Here is a 21,835-nt window from a genome sequence, read left to right as displayed (position 1 = left end):
AAAAAAACTTATCCTCATGCGTGGGAACACTGCTGTCTTGCTATGGTTTGTACAAAATCAAACAAATAAATGAACAGAGTGTTTTTAAACTGGCGGTAAAATTAGTTTGTCACAGGGGCTGTTACCACATTAACTCTGTCAATCAGGCACAACGCTACAACCACTACTTTGAAATTAATCTTACCAACTCTGCACATCATGTGGTTGGTCATCCATCAATTTGTGCTACAGTTACACTGTGTGCTCTTTTTCAAGCACAAGCACATGCAGCCATTTTGCCTTTCTTTTCCTTTAATATACATTATTCCAGGCCTTTCAAACACCCTTATGGTACAGTAGTGTAAATTTATGGTGAGAGGCACCTGAATGTATGCCAAAACACAAACAGCAGGCTGTATTTGCAAAACAAAGTGTGAATATTAATGATGTTTTTCATTGATTACTGTGGGGTAGCATTCATTTACAGATCATTAGTAAAGAACTCCATGTGCAATAGATTTGATCCCAAACCAACAACAAGAGGCAGAAATGTAAATGAAGTCAGCATGCTGGGCTAGGAATTGACAAACAGCCCACTAGCAAACAGCAGAACTTTTCTCCACTTTAAAGTCTCACCATTAGAAAAGCGAGTGTGTAGCATTTTCTGCAAATCACTGACACTGTGGTCAGCTAACAAAATGTAAAATACTCTTTCACTCATCTATCTTGCAGGCCTTTAAATATTGAATACTGCTCCGCTCAGCAGACTTGATCTGTTCTATATGTAAATGTGTCTGTACAAAAAAGGTTAGCAGTCAGCAAAGCAACACGGATTACATTTTCAACTGAATAGAAAAAAAATCCTCATGGCTTCCAAATCCTCTCTTTGAGAATCAAGTAACTTGCAAAGTAAGGTTGCTACCTACATTATCTTAATGCACACCCACTTCTATTTGAGGGAATCTGTTCAGTCAGTGTGACCACCACAATGCAGGGTTCTCTAAATAAGCATGCCTATTATTTAACTTGTGTAGCTGGGACTCCCATAAACCATTTTTATTTGGGCCTTACAGCTAAAGCTGACTTTTAGCAAGCTTGTGCTTCTCCAACTTAAAAACAGGCCCTACAACTGGGATGAAGAACCACTGCACTGAGTGGTATGGCGTAAAATTAAACTCAACAAGAAAAAAGCTGAAATTATCAGATGTGTTTTCAGACATTCTGATAAAACAAAAGACAGGAAACAAACCGTCCTGTATAATATGTTGCTGCACAGCAGTTGAGTACACAGTCCACATGACAGCATCTAAAACAGCACTTCGGGTGTAAAGAACACTGATCAGCTGAATGTTTCAAACCAACTACACAGTTCATTAGAAAACATAGCATAATTAGTCCTGGTTGCGGATTTGGTGCAATGTTGTATGTAAAATGCTTAATGTGAATCACTGTACTCAACTTTTCATAGTATATTTACTATTTCATAGTATTTTAAACATGATTCTAGTTTGTTTTGTTTGTTCCAACTTCCATCATACCTCACAGAAAATACAGTGATACAAACTGTGTATCATGAAAATGTCTAAGTAGGCCATCAATACATTTCTGCCATGTCACCCACCCCCACAACATATTGATTTGGCTCAGAAAAACAAATTTTATTTCAAAAGGACTGCAAAGTCCATGTCTTTGTGAAAAATAATGATTTTATACACTGTACAAAAACAGAAAAGGTGCACCCAGATGCCTAGTTTATCACAGATAGATAGATAGATAGATAGATAGACAGACAGACAGACAGACAGATAGATAGATAGATAGACAGACTCAGTCACAAAAGTAGAGATAAATAATAGAATAAAATATACTAAAATTAAGAATAATGTGCAGTACAAAAATACAAAGTAACTGCATGAATACTATGCAGGAGACAATGCGGTGGTCCCTCCATTGAATGAACTACTGACTACGGACTGTAGCAATAAATGTCAACAGTTGTACAGTTTAACTTTAACAATTTGACATTTATTGCGCTTTCCATCAAACACGGCAAATGTGAGAGTATCGAAAGAGACTGATTGGGACATCAGTGATCGTTTTAAATTTCAATACACTGTCTTGAACGCTCATTTTTCAGATTCTTGTACACTGTACTAAAATGGTCACATCCTTACGCATCTCACACCTTTGAAGCTATTAAGTCTTGCCATGATAAGGACAGGACTGTAAACAAACTTCAGAAATTTCATGCTTTCTAGACAAATGTAGCCTAACTCACTTTTACTGGTGGTGCGATGCACTAATAATAACGAACAACCAACCTAGTGGTAAGATTTACAGATACAGTATTCAATTCATCTGGGGAAACAAAACAAATTAGCACATTAGCAGGTTCAAGTCCTAACACAAGACTTACACAGCATTCCCTTACTGAGAAAACAAAATTGCTCACATCAATCTTGATTGCACTGCTTGTTTTTAAATGAGCTGAATGACCACATCATAAGGGTTATTTATTACAAGCTGCACATAGGGGTAAATGTGATTAAATCCCTAAGCAGCAATTCCCAAGTTGTTTTTCCCCAGTTTAACCTTGTTTACCTGGTCATTTCACACAGAATACCATGGACATTTCATTATAGGGGAAAAGGTAATCAATAATACATGGCAAAAACGTAATACAAATTAAATTAGCCTGCAGCTGAGTAAAAACAGCTTTATATGGATGCAATTATGCCCATACTTAGTGTGCTTTCATTACTGCAAAACAGAGAGTAACCTATGCAGGGGTGATGAGAATTTTGCTGTTTTCCAAGCATTGAGCAAATCACCAAGGTGCTTGAGGCAAGTCTAGAGGCATGATGCTCCATTTGGAGAAGTGCCAGGATGAATAAAATAGCAGGACATAATACAGCAGCAAACCTGAGTTGTGTTCGATTTAACTTTACTATGTTTTCAATCTTTCTCATCCTCCATTAAACAGACCGGCTAAGGACCACCAGCCACTTGATTAGGCCCCATTAGCAAGCAAGGGCAGAACTGGCCACAGTACATCATGAGGAAAACAAGGGCACATACACTACAAAACACATTTATCAATGTAGATAAGACATTCAGTATAAAAAGGGGGGAAAAAAAAATACGTGCCATTTTTTTTTGCCCTCTGTTATCAGCAGGACATGTCAACAGTTAGCTCATTATACGCCACAGGGTACACGCCATACCCAAATGCAAGTGCTTGCTCATGTCATGTAAGAAATTAACCTACATGTTCAAATTTAAGTGTTCATTTAGTTAGCGTTATGGGTGGGCAATATGATTATTATGATAATAATAATAATAATTTGTCTGTTCCACCCCATAAAGCTTCAGAAAAACTGAATATCAAGCTGCATGCCATGTATCAAAATCTTTGTGCATCCTGATTTTATATTTTACCCATATCGCCCACCACAATCGGGGCAAACACACAACCCTGAAACCATTGAGTGGAAATCAACTAAAGCTACGCTAGCTTACGCCTCATGCTTAGGAACACAGCCCCCTTTAAAAGCTTAGGTTGTTATCAGTGAAAGCCAAGAATGAGCATTATTTCACTCTTTGGCACCAGGTCCCTGCCAAACTTCCCACCAAGACCCATCCTGACCTCCTGGTAACCACTTTTACAGAACAGGATAATTTCTTCTTTTCAGTTCCAAAAAATCTCTGGCATTCACCATTGGCTGCCACTGCAGGTGAGTGCCCTTTAGTAGGGAAGGCTAAAGGGAAGCACTTTAGGTGTTTAGACAGTCTTTCAAGTAACATTACAACTTACTAAATCCTTTCATAATTGTGTCTAATCAAAATGATCCAGTTTCCCCAGATGTGGATGCCTAGGTGTTGGACTAAACAGCCGTGCCAATAATAAATTACATTTGTAGTTTTAGGAATAGTCTGGATCTGGGAACCTGGGCCTTTTAGTGCCACGAGCAGTTTAATAGGTAAACTGCGGGAGTAAACAACAGATGAGAAAAAGGCTTACAATGAAATTTAACTGGCTAAAGAGGTGGCCAACAAGTCCATACCAAAAGAACAAACCCCAGGCAAAAATCTGAACCAACATAATGACACTTGGCTTCAATGGTAGCTTTAAAGACTGCCTCAGTTGTGGCTAAAGAAAACAAAACGCCGCCGAGAAGCATCAAGCTGTAACAGTAAAACCAAGAAACTCTTTTGCCAAAGTATCTCAGGTGGACTGAACAGAGGAAAAATATTATTGGTCTGTCTGTAACTTAAAACGCCACAAAGCCCCTTCAAGACTTAATAACGCTATGTATGTTACAGAAAATCAGCTCCAGAGACTCAGACACGGTGTAAATAAAACGCCACAACATTCCAGCACAGTGACTGAAGAAAACGGCAAAAGTACAAACATGACAACTTCGACTGTGAGAGTGAGGCGAATATTATGGCAAAACAAGCTTCCAAGCCATTCGGGAGACGCGTTCATGCACCTTTGGTCCTACCGCTCGACGAGCTCGACGCGTCCACACGGGCAGAGATGCTGTCCAGTTTCTTTGACTCCATCTCCACAGCTGCTCCGCTCCTACCGCTCCTCATCGCACACTGACTGTCTGACTGACTGACTGACCGTTGGGGTGGAGGCTGTTGCTCGCGCGCTCCTTCTCCAACTTCGCGATATGCTGACGCACGGCTGGCGCGCGCCTCCAGTTTCGCACGCTCGCGCAAAACTTCCCGCCAGTTTTCGGGTGTCTGACTTTTACTGAAGACCAGAACAGCTTACTTCATCATTACCGCTCCTGTCTGAGAAAGTTCTCGGCTTCCTTTCAAAAAAATCACCTGCTCATGTCAGCTGAGTAACGTAAGAGCCAGTGAGGTTCAGGTATGACCCAAAGTATGTAGACACCATAATAAAATATTGCTGTAGATCTCGTTCTGAAACCAAGACCATTAATATGGAGTTGGTTCCCCTTTTGCTGCTAACGGCCTCCATTCTCTGTTTGAGAAGATTTATCTTAGTGTCTCGCCGTCGACCCCTTGAACTGATGAAGTTGAAGGCTTCTGCTCCACCATTTGTCTGCACCATTTTAGAAAAACCGCCATGGTACTTACCCAACTTGATCTGTCCACGAACCCTTTGAATCTTTAACAGCTCTGTTAGCAGTTTCCAAGGCTTGTGTAGTCGTCAAAGCTTCAGCAGTTTCAGCTAACAATCTTCTTTGAATTCACTCTATATTGAATACACACACACCCATATTTAGCATTTGCAATAGAGAATAGATATTCTTATTGGTGTTAAATTTCTGTCTTAAAACAATGTCCTACCATACTCAAGCTTTGCTTGATATAGGCCTTATGGGACACTCCACTCCAGACAATGGCTGACTTTCCTAAAGCCCAGGAATCTCACCTTCATCGCCAAAATATGCGATATCTTAGTGTTTAAAGTCATCAGACACAGAACAGGCAGTCCAGTTAACCATTTACTGAGGATGGCCAGGACTGCAATAGATCCATACATCGTGCGAATACGAAACCCACGTGGCTAAGCAAGCAAACAAACAGCTTTTGCCTTCCAAAGTGTGTCCCCAGAAGTGAGCTGCTTAGGCATGAGATAACCATTTGAAATATTTCTGTCTGATTACAGTCCAACGGTAAAGGCACACCTGAGCTGTTTTAGATCACTGCGTGACCTTGTCCTCTTCTAGAGAGACTGGACTGCTTGTCATTTTTTATCCACAGGCTCTACCATCACTTTAAGCTTCAAAGTAAATGTTTATCTACAATAGTGGACAAAATGATGTGATAAAGCTGTGACTAGAAGGGAAATAGCTGAACCCAGTTATTAGAAGGGTATCCAGATCCTTTTGTATGTAGTGTATCATTCAACATTGTAAATGTTTGAGAGTGCCTCAAATATATTGAGCATTCAGATTGCGATGCCTGAGGCAAGAAACATGAACTCTCCCAAACAGTGTGGAGCCCACACACATACTTTCTGAAAACTGTGTAAAATGCTGCTAAATTCCTAGCACTGACTCTCTGAGCACATTATGTAGGGAATAAACAGTTTTAGTTCTGGCAGAAAAAACAGTCAAAATGGCAGTAAGAACTAAAGGACCATATCTTACATTATTCTTGTATTTTATTCTTTTTCCCCAGAGGTCTACTTAAAACATTTGTGACACTTAATGTACCAAAAACAGTCATAATTCATTTTTACATGACATTTTTTTGTCTTCCCTTAATTCCATAGAATAAAACAGGCTGTTTTTGTTACTATGCCTCTAAGGCTGAGATACGTAAATGAGCTCTGTTCTGATTGGTTGACCTCAAAAAGCAATCCAGGTTGAAACACAATTTATAACTTCATGAGTGGGGATAAGCTGCATGTACAATTACAGACTGTTGTTATGCACAATTTGTCAGTCACCCTCTACCCCATGCATCTTTGGTTAATTTCTGACCACAGGATCGCTGTTAACCAGACATTACTTGGGTGGTGGACCATTCTCAGCACAGCAGTGACATTGATATGGTAGTCTGTGGGGGGCTGGTATGAAGGAACCATGTTACACATGTTAGCATCAGTGTTAGGTCAGCCACCATCTCCAGCCAAGGACAGTTTTATGGTCAAAAAGTGACTGATGGAGGGTTAGAGGACAACAACAAAAATGGATACACAAGGTTTTGTCCCTAGAGCAACGTTATACAGTAATACAGTGACCAGTTCCGTATTTTATACCTATATACACATTTACACATAGCAAATGGGCATATGGAGTCTATTGCTTGTCTAAGCTCTAAGCTGTCGACTCTGTTATTGTTAATCTTCAGCAGTGGCACAGTGTCCTCTGTGGCATATTTTTAAACAAATATAAATATAATCATCATTTCACAGTAATGGCTTGATGACACCATCAAAAGATCTCTCGCACTGTAACTGCAAAACTTCAAGACAAACAATGTCAGCAATGGCTTCTATTTCCCAAGAGATACTTCTTTGTTGCCTGGTATCTCAATACAGTATGTACTTGCTCAGAGAGAAGCTGTGTGGCGAATGAAAGGGATACAGAGAATAAGGAACACTGTGCTGTGCATCTGCCAGATGGGCCATTTCTGTTCCTCTTCCAGAATCTGTTAGTTTATTCCAGTGCCATGGAGATCTCGTGACAGTTATGGAAAATCATTCTGTGCACTGGAGCACCTCTGCTAAACCATGCATGAGTTCAGATACAGTCAACTATGATAGCTGAATAAATGAAATAATTAAGGATATTATTAGAATTTTAAAGCCAAAGTTATGTGCACTGATAGATTCCACACTGACAGAATCTTTTTGCATATTTAAGGTCCAATACAAATCAATTACCACATGCTCTGTAATGAAAAACTGATAGCAAGTCTTTTTTAGGCCAATTAGCCCACCACTCTGAGAGCTCTGAACAAGCTGAATTAAGGAATCTTCTTAAAGAAGGACTGTGAAATAAGTTGAACTGATTTAAGGGCAACTGTGATTCCTTTAACTCCACTGCACTTGCTTAACTATAGCCCCTAGCCTCAGTTTCACTTAATTGTCTGCTGGTCACACTCCAGCCTAGAGGTTGAAGCTAGAGTCTCAGCAATACACTGTGACAGCCATATGTGACTAAAAGCTGCTTTATGCACCTAAAAAAACTTACATCCACAAACACAAACGTGTATTGCAGTGTATGGTGGAATGGTGGAGAGACGACAGGGCAGCAGAACTGAAAGTGTTACAAGGTATAAAAATGATGCAATGATGCTTGGAATCATCACCTTGACCTGGCTGATGCAATAGCTTCATTCTATCATTACTATCTTCGTGCCCAGTGGTTTTTGTGTTATTTCGTGTTTTATTACCAAATAAGAAAAAAAAAGGCACAATTTTTACATGACCATTTTCCACTCTGTATCTCTTAACATGGTGTTTTTGTTATTGTGCCTTTAAGACACATGTAAATGACCTGTTCTGACTGCCTGCCCTCTATTGTTCCGTATTCAAAAAGCAATATAGGCTGAAACACTCCTTATAACTTTCCTTAACCTTATAACTATCAGTGGGTGGAGCTAAACTGCAGATATTTGTAGTTGAGCTGGTTTTAGTGACATCACAAAAACAATGAATTCAAAATGAACTATTTTTTAATTGTTTCCATATATGTGCTGTATGGACTGAGGAGTGAAAGGTACTTTTTGAAACTTTAACAATGTTTATATACAGTTGTATGCAACATTTGAACATGTCTGGTCAAATAACATTTTGTTGATTTTGTAAGTGAAAAGGAGTTAACACATCCTCCAAACTTAAACGTGATACTTTTCTACATATTCCTATTTAATTGTTAAATATATTGAAAATAATCTGTAAAATGTTCCATAACCTTTGTGCAGGCCATCTTTTATGTTTTTTCCCTCCATATGTTATATGCAGCAAATAAACAGTAATTGTTGTGTGCAGAAGTGTGTTCTCTGTAGATGTCTCTGTAAATGTTTTTCACCTAGAAAATCAACAAAACATCTCAATTGTCCAAGGACACCCAAACTTTTGCATATGAATGTACTTTATTTCCTTCAAGCTGGTTAGCTTGTATCAGCCACCATGTCTCTTCAAGCTATCATAAACAAAGTCACCGGGCAGCTAAACGTGCTTGGAGGAGAATGCTAACTGCCAATTCTGTTCTGTCAGCTAACAGATGTTTGTGTTGGCTAGCCTCATGGTAAGTGATTGGGGAAGTGAAGGCCATCTTACCCTCCCGGAGAGAATGAGGCCAATTATGCTCTCTAGGACTCCCAGCCACAGATGGCTGTGGCATCACCAGGGATCAAACTCGGGTAAATTCATTATATTTATTTTTTTATTGTATGGGTCCTAACAGTTTTTGAGTGGGCACAGTGCAAGACCAATTCAGAGTCAGCCAGTCTCCACAGACAGGTGAAAATATTTTGGTTTCCATCATCACCCACTTGTTTTGCTCCTGTTGTCTTAGGCACATAGGCTACATGAGATGACAAACAGAAAATGCAACCATTCTCTTCTTTTCTTGTTAGGAACGACACATCCATTGTGACTGACAGAAGAAAACAATCCAGTGTACTGATGCAACATACTGACAATTGGAGGAGCACTGAACGAACTAGCAGAATGAGGAAACTGGGGTGATTTTGTGGAGGTGCAGTCAACTCAGACAGCTGCAAATGTGTCATTATGGGAGTAGAAAAGGGACAGAAATACACAGCCCAGGTAGAAATACAGCCTTTGGATATGAAATATTACACAGTATTACACAGTATGAAGAATGTCAAAATCTACAGCCCTTCTCATCCCCAATCCTGTGTTTACACTTTTGCCCAAATAGCCATCTGCAAAGTTCAGAGGTTATGATATTCCTGCTCAGGTTACCTGCCTGCTTTGCCACATACAGACCTATATGAAGAGCTTATTTGGATGCTATTTGCAGACGTCTGCCACTAAAATACAGAGATGATGAATTTTCTGAACCACTAAATGTGCAGTGCTGCTACAAGCAATACACAATGGCATGCTGCAAAACTGCATATCAACAGGCTGGATAAAAAGTATGTTCTCAAAACTCTATATGCTTAAAAATTCAATGCGTTAATTTTAAAGATCACCTGAAGAACATATTTAACTGAGATCCTTTATTTTCTCCCTCACACTGTTTGTTCAAAGCATACTAATGAACCTGAACTGGACCTCCTATTGGTTTACCATATGCTGTTGAGTTTGAAGGTGTTTTTTTTTCAGCTTTTTGACCTCTAGCTAAAAAAGGAGCTGGGTAAATCTGAGTGTGTTCAACAAGTGGTGCAGGTACAGGTCTTCACAAAAATGATAATGCAGTGCCATCTAAAATAGTGGTTTACCTCTATATCAGTTAGAACTAAAGACAAGGAATAAGTATAGGATAAAAGTACAGGTTGTCACTATGTTGTTGTATTTTAGTATTTGTGAGGTATGTATATAGGCTTTTTATTATTTATTTGGCACAAAGACTGGCTTTTACTTTAAGCTCAGCTAAAAGGTACCATCACTCTCAACCTTTTAATGCCAAACTAGCCCTGCAGTTTTTTTTAAACAAAGCAAAAAAGAAGCTGATTTACGTCTCCCAAAAAGAAAGAAAGGTGTATATGTAGTTATTTAATGTGTCCACATTTCGCCGTTAACATTATGACAGTCGGGATCATTTTTGCTGTTTAACATATCGTCGCTGTCCAATGAAAAACATATCTCCATTTTTTGTGATTTTTACTTTTCTGCATCATTTGAGCTCCGCAGCTGTCCTTTACATTGTGTAAAAATTTCATGATTGGACTAATAGAAATGCTTCAAAATTGCTTAGAATAAAAACTTTTTCCATTAACTTACATGGAAAGTAAAGAACGTTTTTGCCTTTTCCTGTAAAGTTAATATTTTGGAGATGCTTGTTTTTCGCTGGACAGTGACGATATGCAATCTTTCATTATTTCAGTTAGGAGGGGTCTGTACTAACATCTCTCGTCTATCATGCCTTTCTTACTTTCTCGTTAGGAACAAGGCTTCGAACGTGGTGTCATGTATTCGGATTCTTTATTTCCATGCTTGGTCAGCCATGTGTTGGATCATTATGCTCTAGTTTAAGATCTAGCTGAGTGAACATGACCTCTACAGACAAGTGGCACTTATTATTTATGTGACACAACTTGTTCTCTCATATGAAAACCTGCCGTAAATAGTCAGGAACTTAGACTTTCATCCCTTGCTTGTTTCCAATGAATGAATTCCTGCATTGTACCATAAAATAACCTTCTCACAACAGTTAATTTCCTAAATCTGTAATAAAAAAAAACTATGGTCCCATATGTAAAACACTGCAAAGATAAATGGGCAGGGATCACTCAGAAAGCCATTCAACAAAGCAAGCTGCAACTAATGCGTTCCTCTCCACAGTTTGTCCAGGCTAATTCTACAGGCACAGGAGGCCTGACCTTAAAGGAGATATCACTCTTCATTTCCAAGGTACAGTCTGTTCAACACTTCCTGATGCCTTTTACAGCTGCATTGGCCAAGCACTGAAATAGGTAATACAATCAATGCTGCTTTGACATTACCCATTACATTTTCAGCAAACACTCAGAGCTCAGCACATGAGAAATTGAGGCAATCATTAACCGACAGGTTGAAAAACAGAATCGTTTGCAAGGCTAATAAGCACAATTGCATTGCTGTATATACTTAGAAAACATAAATATCATGCTTATGTTAGGGATGTACAGAAAATATGCAGGACATTTGATAAACCAGTGGTTTGGTAAGACTGTAAGCCACTGCACACTCTTAAAAATGAAGGTTACTGAAAAGGTTTGGGGAATTCTAGGGAAAGTTAGTATAGCACCTTTACCATTATGTGGAGGTTCTTTAATCCTTTGTTTTGCATTGTTTTGGAGGTCTCTCCATTGAATTACATTTTTTTCCCCCAGTAAAGGTAATATAAGAAATATACAGTGGGGTCCAAAAGTCTGAGACCACTGGTAAAAATACTCCTATTTTGCATTTCTTTATAATACATTTTTCACTACAAATGATATTATCAGCATAACAAACTCAGTGAACAGTAGAATCTTCAAAATTTTAACGTTTAATTTCAGATTCCTTCAAGTTTGTCTCCCTTTAATGACACTGTGCACTTTAGCAGGCACAAACTCCCATTAACAGTGACAAAAGCCTCTAACGAGCAGAACAAATCCACCTGAGAGTCATCTGAACATGAGCTCAAGTGAAAAGAATAAGATTAACCTTTTTGTACAAAGGCCTGAACACGGTCAGATTTGCTTAAATTTGAATAGTGACCTAGACATGATGCAGAATCCTGAGCCTTGAATCTTCTTCATTTTACTTGTCATAACTTTTTCTTTCTTTGTGTTCAGTATTTCAAAATACTCTTCTGTTCTTTATTTCTGGGACAAAATGGAGAAGTTGTACACACATTCTTGATATCAGCAAAATTGCAGTCATGCCGTCTGTTTTGACTCTGCACAGCAGTCTTTGTGGAGAGGTATGAATTATTTCACAGTGGGAGTTCTTACCCCTGATGTTTTCCTGATCGCATCCTTCTGGGATAGCTATGTTCTATTAGAAGCTGATACATCTATAGAACCTTACTGTTAAAAAGGTACATAGAGCACTGCAAAGATGTGAAGACTGATCAAAAGGTGGAATAAAATGTGGCACAACAGAAACATTGCTAATGTCAGAAAAACCTTCAAAATGTTGAGGTCAGGACAAGATAAAACTTTATCAGAGAGGCAACCATGAGGCCTACAGCAACATGAAAAAAGCTGGAGCCCATCTAAAGTTAGCATAAAGTATTTTAAATTACCCAAAACCATCTGATAAGACAAAAATTGGGTGTTCTTGGCCAGAAGATATGTTTGGCACAACAACACCACAACTCATCAATAAAAAAACACCATAACTGTGAAGCATGTCAGTATGGTTGTGGAGTTGCTTGTTTTCCTTTGGGACAGGGGCTCTAGTCGAGATAGATGGAATATGACTAGCTCCGAATATTAAAGACATTAGCACAAAACCTGCTGGCCTCCGTGGGGAAAACTGAAGATGGAGGTTCCCCTTCCAGCATGATGATTATCCAAAACCTTCAACCAAGTCCACCAAGGAAAAGCTTCAAAAAAGAAGATCAGCATCTTACAATGACCCAGTCAGAGCCCAAACCTCAATCCAATAGGAAACCCTGTGAAATGACCTGTATCAGGCTGTGCACAGATCACCTAGCAATGTGAAGGAAATTGAACTTTTTCACAAAGAAGACTGGGATAAGATTACTAAATCCAGGTGTAAAGTTACTCACTTAAATAGTTACTGCTGCAATAAACAAAGTTGTGTAGTCCTCTTGAATTCTATTGTTGGTAAAGATGGAAAAACGTCAGACCTGATTTATCTTGATAGTTGGCTTTACATCACAAAACCTTGCCATTTCAATAAGGGTGTGTAAACTTTTTATATCTCCTCAATCATGAAAGACAACTTACTCTTACAAAACTTTTTCTTGCCCTAATTTGTTATTCATTTGGAGTTCAGACAGCTGCGGCATACATAAATTTTACGTTCTCTTGCCAAGTTTTGTTTAGATGTATCTAAAGTCATAAATAACTTCAGAGTTTTAAAGGGCACATGCTGCAAACTGAAAGATGTTTTAAGTTTGTCCTGACTTGGCCTGAAGATAACAGCTTGATTGGATGATTATCACATCCATCGCTAATCAAGTCACAAGCCTTCCATACATAATTCAAACCCTTATTTCACTGTCACACTTAAGACGGCCAGGCAATGCATCTCTGTCTGGGTGAAATATACTTTTAATACATCATTAGCAGGGTGAAAACTCCGGACATCTTGTTTCTTTTTTGCTGGCAAAGTCCTCCATGCCTTGTGGCAGCAGATGACAGTAACAGATAACCTGCATTTTAATGGTTTCTATATTAATTGTTCGACCTTCACACAAGAGCTTGAAACAGTAAAGCTCAGGCCATCATTCAAATCAACTGGATGAAAGTTTTTAAGGTGATAACTCAAACCAGCTTTTCACAGCACACACACATAGCAGACTGTCCAGAGAGCTTTCCTACGATTGACCACTTCATCTGTGTTGCAACCGATGGTGTCGTATTTGGTAACTAGTACATAAGCTTAATTTATCACCCCAGAATCTGGACCCATCTGGCCTGGCTGAGAATGGACAGAGAATTGCAATCCTTTAGTTGCCAAAAACTCCACATGCTCGGATATAAATCAGCAGGGACACCAACCTCTGAGGGCAGGATGAAAGCAAAGTTTTCCATGGATTTTCAAAACAGTTCATAATAACAGTGGCTTAATCAAAAACAGTAGCATTAAACTGTGATTTGTGTTTAGGGATGCTCTGATCACACTTTTTACTGTCCAATATTGATTCCAATACATGATCTAAAGGCATCAGTTGATGCTGAGGACTGATCCAAACTACAGTGTGTGGAATTTCTTGGGATCATTCTTCTATGTGCAATAGAATTAAAACTTGCTGTTATCTTTTAGATTGCTTTATGTAAATGAGCTCTGTTACAATTGGCTGCCCTGTATTATACCTCATTCAATTGGGACTAAAACACTCCTTATAACTTCAGTGTGAATGGGCAGGGCTAAACTGCTGTAAGCTAATATGTAAATGTGTTTGTTTTTGTAACATCACATCATTGCTGTTTAGTTTCCATATATGTGGATTGTGGAGTGAATGGCTTGTGTGAAAATGTGTAACCTCAGCAGCGTTGCCCGTACTGATCCAACAGATCAGATCCCTATTATTGTTGCTCTACAATCGGGCTCACGAATGACGCTCACAGTAGTCTAAAGGAGCCACCTAAAGGTACAGTCCTCATGCAGTTAGGACAGTGATGCTGAAATCTCTAGTGGGTGTGCAGAGATAGGAATATGACAGCTTTGTCGATGGAACATTATACGAAAGAGGCAGTGCGCTCCCTGAAGCTGGCGCTAACGAAATCACAGCATGTTTTCAAGTCATATCCTTGTATGTACACATATGTGCGCACAAATAATTCAAGACCATGTTTCTGCTGACACACCACATGAAAACATAGATGGACTTAGAATCAATATGGCCAATCAATGCAAATGCAATAACAATATATGGTCTTCATCGTATTTTTTACTATTTTACTTATTTATGGCTACAAAATAACAAAACTCTGAATGTAAGCAGAACAAGTCCCTAACTAATAATTTACAATTAACAAACACGTCAGCGCTATGAAGCTTATTATGAAGACTTATTTAGGTGCAGTATTCCACACTGCCACTGTTTTTCACATCTGCATTAATGTCAGTATCACCAGCATTTCTGCACCTAATCAACTGCTTCAGTAAGAAAAAAGTATCAGATCATTATCAGGCAAGGTACATCTATTGTATTTAGGTATATTAAAAATTGACTGAAATATACAGTAAAAAGCTTTAAAGGTGGCAGTTCCTACAAGAAAACCCAACTATTACTATAACGATTACATCTCGAGTTTAACCTGCGTGGAAACCCACTGCATATTGTGAGAATGTTGCTTTAGCTGTCATCCCTCTGTTCAAAGCCTTTCATATCAGGCCTGATGTGTGAGCAAAATACTCCAGGACTTTGTTAGAACCACCCAAGGCACTAGTTCTAGTTCATAATTTTAAGGACATACCTGCACTTTTCCTACCTGGGTAACAGAGAATTCCGCTTCCCTTTCTAAATATACACACATACTCACCCACACAATGATGCCCTGCAGCGAGTTACTGCGCAGACAGCAAGCTGGAGAAAGAGGAGTTGGAGAGGTGGTGGTGTTTCACTCCAATAATTATACTCCTCTCTCATTGCTGCCAATAACAGCCAGGCTGACCTGAGATTCTGCCGTCAATCATAGCGTGGGCACAGACTCGGGAGGCAGTGGCCCGGAATATTCCTGACACAGTCTGCCGAATTGGCTCCTCCACTGAGGAGAAAAGCAGATAGAGAGCAAGACCTGCACCTCAATTAGAGTGCAGAGCCTTCAGGAAATAGACACCATGTTGCATCTTACCCCAATTACAGCAACCGCAGAGCCTGGATCAAGCCCTCTGCCGAAGAATCTTTAGTTCACCTCTGAACTCGGCTCTTAGTTTCATATGGTGTGGGTTGGGAAGCAAAACACTGATGACTTTTTACATTTTTGCAAATGCAATTGGAAACCATCCGTTTAATTATGCCAAAACACATCAGAGCATAAGATCTAGTCCTATCTATACCCATAGGATGCCAGAATGTGTAGTTTCACATACAAAATCATGTTTACATATGGAAAGGAAATACATGGTACAAAAATAGACCTTTTGTAGATCGTCTAACAGTTGGCAAGTGGTATACTAACATTTTCTTCCAACTTTGAATACAAACAATTCAATTATAAATCCTTTTTTTCCTGCTTTGAAACTATATTGTCTATAATAATTAAAAAAAAACAGGAGGTTCACAGTTATAAAGAAACTGATATGCAGTCTATGAAGAGGCAACATCTGTTATACGGTAGTTTCATGTTTCCACAACCCAGTCTTAACAGAGCCCGAACACTCCATATTGAGATACGGCAAATTCTGTTGCCTCTCTGATGTTTTAGCAGGTCCATTTTCCGAGGCTAAGTTCAGCCCATAAGACTTGGGCTGCACCTCCAGTTCGACAGGGAGCGGCTGCTTCGGGCAGTCTTTAACTGAACTCGATACTTCAGTCTCAGCTCCCTCTCCTACTACACATCCGTTACTAACCCCATTGCTTTGACTGCTGCTAAGGCCGTTTCCCAGGCTGCCTCCAAGGCCGTTTTTGAGGCTGTTCCCCACACGGCCATTGCCAAGGTTAATGCCACCTTTATTGGCCCCTCTATCAAAATGGCGCGAGCGGCGAGGCAGGCTAGCACTAGCGTCGCTGCTGTCCTGCTGTAGCTGGCTCTGCTGGCGTTCACGGTACGCCAAGTAGGCCGCTCGCCGGCTGTTGCGGGCATGCAGGCTGTCATGATGGTGACGTCTTTGAGGGGCACTCTGCACGCTGCCCTCTACACTGGTGGGCACGTCGTAGGCGTACTCACGCAAAACAGTCAGTCGGCTAGCGCGGTGCGCCCGTGCTCGGTTCTTGTGGTGCCGTCCCGAGTACCCGTTGACACTGGCGTTCCCTATCCCAGGGTGACCGTTGGTGACAACGGGGCGATACTGGACCTCAACAGGTGTGACATGCATCTTGATCTCATTATCCAACGAGTGCTCTGTTAAGCTGTTGTCCAGCAGAGTGACTCCATTGGTCGGCGCAGGGATCGCCTTGCACTGGGCTGCTTCCACCTGCAGATTAGTCAGCTTGCAGCCCTGGTTAGAATTCCGCAGACTTGGTGCACTTTTATTGGTGCAAGACGACTCTGTGCCACTGGCGGGGCACCTTCCAACCTCCCCATTCCCCGTAGTGACCGACTCGCTCCCAGCAGGCCCTGGAATTGGCACAAGGAGGGCATCAACCTGGACAGCGTAGTTCCGTCGCCCGAGGCAGCAGGCCCGTGCCCAGTGGCGGCGCATGTCTTGGCGACTGACACAGTGACGGGCCACGAGGAATGCCCCAAGTGCCAAAGCGGCGACCCCAAACAGACATGCAAACACCAGATCTATGGGATGCTCCTGAGAAACAGCCAGGGCGCCAAATACCCACAACACTATGTAGAGAGCCAAGGCTCCAGCCACGCCAAGGAGCTGAGCTGCGAACGTATGCTCATTCTCTAGCGCTGACAGTGACACCGGCTGGACACCAGACACAGACGACGACTCCACGTGTGCGGCAGGGACCTCAGCGATCTCAGCCACAGACAGCCGCTGCTGCTCCTCAGGCTGCTCTTTGAGCTCAAAGCGCCTCTCGGGGTGGCGACGCAGCTGAAGGAGAATGCTCAGGAAGTACATACAGTCCACAAAGACGATGAAGGCTGCCGGACCGTAAAATGCTCCGAGACTGGGCTCCCACGCCATCCAGCAGCTGAGGAAACAGCAGATGCTTTTGTTAGCCTTTAATTAACAAAATGAAAGTACATAGCCAATTAATGTATGACAGCAAATCGTACTATATTTTTACTTTCTATTTAAGCCACTCAAGAGCACAAAATATGCAGATCAGGTTTAAATAGAGCTGAATGCCATCAAAGTTCCATCAGCCATATGGTGAAACATTTACAGTGCATTTTTCCTTTCTCATTATGCGCAAGTTTGTTCTGCGATTCTCGTCTTTGCACACACTGAAATGTACTCGTCTTTGGAAGTGCAAGATTAATTAAACTACAGAAATCTCAGATGGTGCGGATTTTCCAAATTGCTCTGCTGTTACCCAACCCAAACAGCTGCCACTAGTGAGGAAGACAGCAGCAGGAAAACTGGCAGACACAGGGTGGCTAGGCTCGGGCTAAAAATAGAATGCCATAATTAGGCTCGCTAACTTCAGAGCGCCTCAACTTTTCGCCTCCGCAAAGTATCCATTATTCACTTCGCAGCGCGTGGGCAGAAAATGCCATCAATAACAGCTTGTGGGTGTAGAAAGATATGAATGTGACAATGGTGTCAACTGAGAGATTTGAGAAAGCAGCAGTGTGTTGAAGCAGCCACTAATGCAAAAAGATTACACATTTAGTCAGTGTCACATCTTGTCATGTACATTCACTCATTATACAAAAAATAATGTAAGGCTGTGTTTCTGCAGACACACCATATGAAAACGCAGACTTGCAATCAATGTGACAAATCTATGCAAGCACACTAGACTGTTTTATTATTTCTGTTGTGTTCTGCCTTTTTTGCTGTTTTCAGACAAGATCATATATGCAATGTTACTTTCAAGTATTTTAGCAAAATAGCACCTTTGTCTCTTCATGACACGTCTACTATTTTTTACATATCTACACAAAAATCTAGACTGAAGCCATAACTCACTTTCATTTGATATAAAATGGGTAGTTAATCAACTTAACGCTATGAAAAACCACACTTACTAGGGTGCGCTGGGCCGACTGCCATAGTTTTTTATGTTAGCAGCTGCAGTTATGCCACAAACAATTATGGGTATCCCACCACCTATCAAGTAGAACCTGGAGAGGAAATCAGAATATTTTCAAGCTAATAAACATCAAATATTCAGACTTCTACTACATGTAGCAAAAAATATGTAAAAGACTGCAGAGAATTTTAGTATATTTAGACAGTTGGTGTCATCAAATGCATAACTACAGAGATATAAGCAAGTGTCATAACTTCCTATAACCTCCCTTTTCATATGAAATGTAGTTCTTTACCTCAGCATGGGCCTTGGTGGAGGAGGAGGTTCATCTAGCTCCTCGTATTGTTTGGTCTTGCGTGTAACCTGCTTGTAGATGTTCCTTGCAGTGACTCCTGACCACAAGGCTGTAGCTAATGTGGAGTAATGCAGGACTATGCCCACCTGAGACACAGAAATCACATACCAAATATTTCAATATCTACACCAGTGAGAAGTGGAGCCCAAAAATCTAATGTACAAAGATTCCCCTTTACCCCAAATGTAATCAGTCAATCTGCCAAGATTGTTTTCAAAGTCTGCTTATTTAGTTTTGCACTGGAGCAATAAGGCTGAGGTAGCTGACAGGTAATTAGGGCATACAGCCATCAGTTACCAAGTACATGCCTAAATTATTACACATTACACAGTGTTTTGTTCAGTCATCTCAATAAACTTGATTTGTGGTTTCTTAATTTGCATAATAGATATCACTATGATGTACAGTGTCATAAGCTACATAAGCTTGGCTATTTGAGAATCACATAACTACATTGTGTTGTTTAAGGCAGATTTTAGATTTTTTAGGCATGATACTAATGGATGGGTGTAAGCATATTAAGCTACTTGATAGCAACATTAGTCCTGTAGCTCTAGAGCAAGTAAACTTTACTGGCTGTAGGGCTGGGTAACATGACAATATATATCATTATCTCGATAATGAATGTCACAATATGCTTTTCTGGATTTCATCAGTACTTCAAAGACTCTTCCCAACTGCATGTCTGATTACAAATGGAGCATACTTAGTGCTGTTTAATTGGATTTAGTGCAGCACAATACAATTTTGATTACAAATCATTGGATTCATAGTTTTTGACAGCATTTTCTTTATAAAATTGTGACACTGCTCTGTCTGTCAGAAAAAATCTTATCAGAAAAAAATAATATTATGTTAGAAACACTCTTTAAGTACTGTCATATTACATTTTTTGCCATATCACAATCCTCCACTTGGCTGATTTGCTTCATTTAGAGCAAGTCATGTTTGTGTTTTCAAAGCCTGCCTCACACTTAACAGATTTTTCCCAGATGTCCTCCTGCTTCAGCTTTTCTCTTTATTTTATTCTTCACTACTTTAACTATTTTTTGTAATCTGCCATGCTGGAATCATTCACTCAGCACTGAGGTCCACGAGCCCCTCACTCATGAGAAAACATGACAAACAGTGAATCGATTCAGGAAAGTAAGTGTGGCCAAAAGAATGCTTGATTTGTTTGGCCAAAAATATTTCTGATATATTCAATATGTTCAATGTAAAGACTTTAGTATTAAACAGAAAAAGGCTAACATTTCACTATGTCAGCAACTCACAGCGCAATAACAGTTTATGAAAAGTTTCGCCAGACAAAAATGTTTGAGATGCTGTTCAAAAGCACTCTTTTGGCAATTTTATTACAGCACATTAATCCTTTCCTATTTTATTTCTCCATGCTCTAATGACTATCATTGGGTTTGGGTCAGAAATTCAGACAGAAATTCTGGGGCTGTATACAGGTTGGGACCGAAATTCAGGCTCAATTCAAGCTCTAGTTCCAACAGGACTTTTTCATAAGCAGACAGATCAAAAGTTTACCAATATTTGAGAAAACCTTTCAGATACCCCATGCAACATATAAAGCTAAGTATTTTATGCAGGTATTACAAAAATGCTATAAATGACATTGTGATTGAAAAGATTTGTAGTGATGTTGCTCATACCGCTTGGCACACACTGGCATAGCGAGTCTGGTTGATACCCCCAGCAAATGCAGCACAAGTGAGAAGAATATGCAGACACAGGTTAACGAGCATGTGCCAGCACTTCTTGCTGATACGTACAGACCTGCATACACAACAATGCATGGATTAGTGTCACCTTTAAGGCAAATACAGTCCAAATTATTAGGTGATATTACCAGCTTTGGCCCAGTGGTGGCATCTTGAAATAGTGCGCTAGCAGACAAGAAGTTTTCTAAGTACAATTCTACAATCTTAGCAAGACAATATTGCAATCTCTGTCCTGCGGTACCTTGCACAATTCTGAATTTCACAAGCTCTAACAAGTAATAATACATCAGATAAGGCTAAAAAAACCATAATGGCTGATGAGCTGTAACAAGATGAACTGATTAGTTAGGACTGGAAAAACTACTCAGCAAAAAACGTACTCTACGACTGAGATTTGGGCTGTTCTATGTGTTTACTTTAGTATACGGATGGGAGTGAGGGCTAGATTCTTACTTGTGGTGGTAGATATAGCTGATGATGATGGCCAGCAGACAGAGCACCAGTACAATAGCTGTGGCATAGATGACTGGATGGAGGGGCTTGAAGCTGTATGTGATGAATTCAGTCCTACTCAAATCCTGTTGAAACAAACACCTAGATAAACACCTAACATGCCATTTCCATTTGGTGTTTTGCTTTTCAGCAGGGCTTCAAAAACTTTGGACAGAACAGTTATTGCTTTTTCCCAGGATCCACCCAGAAAAGAACCACCAGGCAAATTACTTAAGGACTTTTTTCATATATTGTGGTCCCTGATCACCATCTACATTTTGTAAGGGTCAAACATTCAAAGAAATCTGCTGCAGTAAAGACCTGAACTGAGTCATCCTCAGGCTGTTAAAGCTAATATCTTTGTGTCGACTAACATACATCATCCCTCCTCACCATCAGCACAGCGTAGTTACTGAGCGAATTGCAGGACAGCGTAGTGAAGTTGTCATCATGGTGAAGAATCCTGCAGCCATCCGACTGCCAGCCACCCTGACCGTCCAGCGCCCTGAAATCCCAATGAGCGGCCACAGGGTCCGAACCGTGCAAGAAGCGCCGCAGAGTCACGTTCACTGGGCTTCGCAGGGGCTTTAGTGGGACACCCTCTGACAGCAAGAAAGACACAGACATCAGCTAATCTTCATGTGATTACAAGTAAACCCAAACTAAGC

The 21,835-nt window shown here is 40.3% G+C and overlaps 2 protein-coding genes across 4 annotated transcripts in view; both read right to left on the bottom strand.

Moving 5' to 3' along the window:
* The window catches only part of kcnip4 (Kv channel interacting protein 4), a 195,422-nt gene extending 190,848 nt beyond the window's left edge, over positions 1-4,574 (bottom strand). For 2 of the 3 annotated variants that reach the window (XM_036597413.1, XM_036597409.1), the window contains exon 1: positions 4,473-4,574. In XM_036597413.1, coding sequence (XP_036453306.1) covers positions 4,473-4,545 — 73 coding nt within the window. In that variant the 5' untranslated portion in view covers positions 4,546-4,574. The remainder of the gene's footprint in view (positions 1-4,472) is intronic. The other variant, XM_036597410.1, reaches the window with a different exon arrangement.
* Positions 4,575-15,760: 11,186 nt separating this feature from the next.
* The window catches only part of LOC118825715 (adhesion G protein-coupled receptor A3-like), a 46,429-nt gene continuing 40,354 nt past the window's right edge, over positions 15,761-21,835 (bottom strand). Inside the window, exons 14-19 of the mRNA XM_036596500.1 lie at positions 21,561-21,769; positions 21,129-21,253; positions 20,607-20,730; positions 18,886-19,031; positions 18,586-18,681; positions 15,761-17,582 (exon numbers count right to left, since the gene is read on the bottom strand). Of these exons, the coding sequence (XP_036452393.1) occupies positions 16,100-17,582; positions 18,586-18,681; positions 18,886-19,031; positions 20,607-20,730; positions 21,129-21,253; positions 21,561-21,769 (2,183 nt within the window). The 3' untranslated portion in view covers positions 15,761-16,099. The remainder of the gene's footprint in view (positions 17,583-18,585; positions 18,682-18,885; positions 19,032-20,606; positions 20,731-21,128; positions 21,254-21,560; positions 21,770-21,835) is intronic.

This window comes from Colossoma macropomum, unplaced genomic scaffold (genome assembly GCF_904425465.1).
Source record: "Colossoma macropomum unplaced genomic scaffold, Colossoma_macropomum, whole genome shotgun sequence".
NCBI lineage: Eukaryota > Metazoa > Chordata > Actinopteri > Characiformes > Serrasalmidae > Colossoma > Colossoma macropomum.
The sequence above is the reverse complement of the archived record's forward strand: the minus strand, read 5'-3'. Positions and strand labels throughout refer to the sequence as shown.